General features: G+C 43.7%; 1 protein-coding gene across 1 annotated transcript in view; it reads left to right on the top strand.

The window, feature by feature from the left end:
- Nucleotides 1-1,277: 1,277 nt before the first annotated feature.
- Nucleotides 1,278-3,367, top strand: part of LOC102382213 (phospholipid-transporting ATPase IB-like) — an 81,222-nt gene continuing 79,132 nt past the window's right edge. Inside the window, exon 1 of the mRNA XM_006038940.3 lies at nt 1,278-1,337. Within this exon, the coding sequence (XP_006039002.1) occupies nt 1,302-1,337 (36 nt within the window). The 5' untranslated portion in view covers nt 1,278-1,301. The remainder of the gene's footprint in view (nt 1,338-3,367) is intronic.

The following is a 3,367-nucleotide window of genomic DNA, read 5'->3' as shown; positions in this document are numbered from 1 at the left end:
AAAGGGTAGTCCTGATGCTGATTGAGGCATCTGCCACTACAGTGGTACAAATAATTAATAACAGAGGCTTAACCCATGCACTGGGAATTGAGAAGGGGGAAATTTTATTTACCACAGTTCCTGACTCTGAAATATTTTGGTATCCTTTATTTTTTCCTGGTATTACTGCTTCCTGGCTGATATTTGCACAGTGGTCTCAGCAACACATGGATCTTGTTCAATCTTATTATTGAGGAAAGGGGGTGTCAAATATGGCCTATAGGCCAAATCCGGCCTGTAGAGCTGGGTTATCCAACCTGCAGATCTTGCCCTAAGCCTGGCTGGGATGGGGGAGCCAAGTGCCTGTGCAACCAATCAGAGTGCTGGAGCTCAGCAGCACCACGATAACGAGGCCCGCGCTGCGGCTTGTTTCCGGAGCAGCAGCCACGTGCACGCGATTCCAGGGTTCGGCTTGTGGTATTGCTGGAGCCCCAGCACCCACTTGGCTGCCAAGCACCCAAACAAAAGCAGCAGCACTGGACTCCAGAAGCACTATAGGAAGAAAACGAACACCACAGCTTGTTCCTGTGGGAGTGGCTTCTTGCTGGGCTTCTTCCTGTTGGGTCCCCATCCACATTGACTAGCATGGGCATCATGCTTGCTGGATGCAGCATGCGGGGTCCATGGGTCTGATGCAGCCAGGGCGTGGGTCTGATGGGGCTGGTCTCATGCCACTGATCTGGCCTGTGGGTTCAGATGAGTTTGACACCTGTAGATGTTATCTCATTGGGTAGCTGTACGAAGATGTAGAGCAGGCAAAGGGAAGTAGTGACTCGCTGTCTCCTGTGAAAATCCCTAAAAGTCTCTGTATTCGGAGACCACCGCAGCTGGCCCTTTGGAGCATCCCAAGGGTGCACAATGCCCTGAAGGAGTTGAGGAGCAAGGAACAGGCTAATGTATCCTCAAGGATTGAATGCTGTGGACAGTCTCCACTGCCCCGGGCTGCTGATGGAATTATTATACATCTTTGAGGCAGAACTCGTTCTCAGGCTCGCAACCTGAGCCCATGGGTAACAAAGGCAGTTTGTTCTCAATTGCCACTTATGACAGGATTGCAACTCCATTCATTACTCATCTGTCTGAGAAATTAATCACACCAGGAGATCCCCTGAAATCATTTCACTACTCACGTGAATAGCTGTTCACCATGAGTTTCATCTGGCCTTAAAAGCAATGCATCAAAAAGCAAGCATTCTTAATCTTTACAAGCAAATATCTGTTTGTCTTTTGCAGGATACTCTTGCAGGCTTATTTCACAAAGCATGTCTCTCATCTTGGTGAATGAAGATTCTTTGGATGTAAGTCACCTTTTTAATTTTTTCATTGTGATGCTAGGTATAAGCAAGTACTCCTAACTGTTTGAGCTGTATTCACTTCATCTTTTTGTTAGACTTCTGGAGCAAGTAAACACAGAGCTCATTTTAAAAAGCAGTCAGTCTTCAAGTTTCGAAGCTAAAAAGGTATAGGGTGTACTGATGTCTATTTCTGTAGTTTTGAACATGGAGCTGCAGACCTATTTTACCAAATGGTCAAAACATCAAAATATTTATCATTGGCTTATTTCTCCTGTTTTTTACTGTGATTCTCACCAGATTATAAAGAATATGGCTTGGATTTAAATAAAATGTATTCCATTAGGATTTAGCTTCCTTGGGAAAATGTTTTGTTATTCACTAAAAGCAGCATCTATATTTTAGCTGTTTTGTGTGACCTCTAAAATATTTGGAATTTATTTGGGAAAATGGACAGAAGTAAATTCATAGTGCAACTTGTATCATATTTTATAGTGTAAACAAAATTAGAGGAGAATTGTTGTTTATGTATTTCAGTAGCTGGGCCATGTTATCAAATATACTCCTCTCTTTCAGTATCGTGTTTCCACCCCCCCACCCCCCCAAGTACCTAAACAGCTAAGTCGGTTATGTGTTGAAATTATCCATAGAGGTCAGCTCCTCCCACTAATTCATTTTGGAGTGGTGATGCCTGTGTTTTCTTTCCATTCCAAAACTGACTCCCTGGTCATTTCGACATCAGTATCAGTGCTTGATTTGCTAAATAGCTCCTCAGAGAATCTCCAGAAGGAGTCTGTCAGGGGAGGTCTACAGTACCCTAATGAGGATTGGGTCTCAAATGTACCTGTACTTATATGGATTTGCAACTTTAGGAATGGGTAACCCATGCCTGACTGCATGACATGTATGAACTATGTATCTTTCTGTGAGTACCACAATAGTGATATGATTTCTGAAGAGTTAGAGTTAAGTGAAGCGGGAGACTGCTGTGGCAAAATAGCAATAACTGAAGTGCTTAGAAAATAAACTAAGAACTATATCATGATTATCTTCTATTATCACCAGGGTCACTACAGAGCATACTGGTCAGACTCTTATTTTTAAGATACAGATATAGCATCCTGGGATCAAAATCTCTTACGCAATATCTGAGTGGGAGAGGATCAAGTTCCTGGCAGAGGAAAGGGTGCAACTTGTCAGAACTCTGCTGTTGCATTCATTGTCAGCGTTTTAATTGTGCTTTCCCATTGTATTTCTTACAGAAGTTCCAGCATTAAACATCATGGCTAGGGACAGAAATTCCACCTCATCCAGTATAAGTTATTCAAAACCAGTTCAAATCTGTAATGCAACAGAAGTTCGCTGCAAATAAACCACTTTCAAAATGTCTGAAACCAGTTTTAAGATAAACCTGGATGGATGTAGTATTAGACTTAACTGATTTAGGTTAAAATGGCTTATTGAACTTCTGTCCCAGATCCCCTCCAGACTCAAGTTAACTCAGTCCCCTAGCATCCCAGGATGCTTTGCACCTACACTACAACATTTTCCCCCGCCCCTCCCCCCTGGCCTAAGCTATCTGCTCCCGCCAAGCAGGGAGGCATGCTCTAGTACAGGGGTGGGCAATTATTTTGGGCGGAGGGCCGCTTACCCAGTTTTGGCAGGCTGTTGAGGGCCACATTGGTAGCCCTGCCCTGTGACAGGTGCCCCATCCCTTGACAGGTGCTCCGCCCCTGGTTATCATCTTGGGTCCAATGTCTCAAAGTCTTGGGACTGTTGTAAAAGAGAAAAGCAGAAATAGGTTTTCCATACGAGTTCAGGCAACAGCTAATGCTTCTGAATGTTTCCTAATGGTTAATTGTACTAATAATTGCTTTAAATTGAACCAAGGTAAAAAAATCCTCTGTAATAAGACCAGTCAAATATGCTATGCATACACACATACCGTCCTTCCTCGAGGATGGTTTCTAGCCTGCGGGAGAATAATATATTCATACCTTCCAGCGAATGCTACTGGGGGACCATGCACCATTGCC

The sequence above is a fragment of the Alligator sinensis genome, unplaced genomic scaffold (genome assembly GCF_000455745.1).
Source record: "Alligator sinensis unplaced genomic scaffold, ASM45574v1 scaffold2128_1, whole genome shotgun sequence".
Lineage (NCBI taxonomy): Eukaryota > Metazoa > Chordata > Crocodylia > Alligatoridae > Alligator > Alligator sinensis.
The sequence above is the reverse complement of the archived record's forward strand: the minus strand, read 5'-3'. Positions and strand labels throughout refer to the sequence as shown.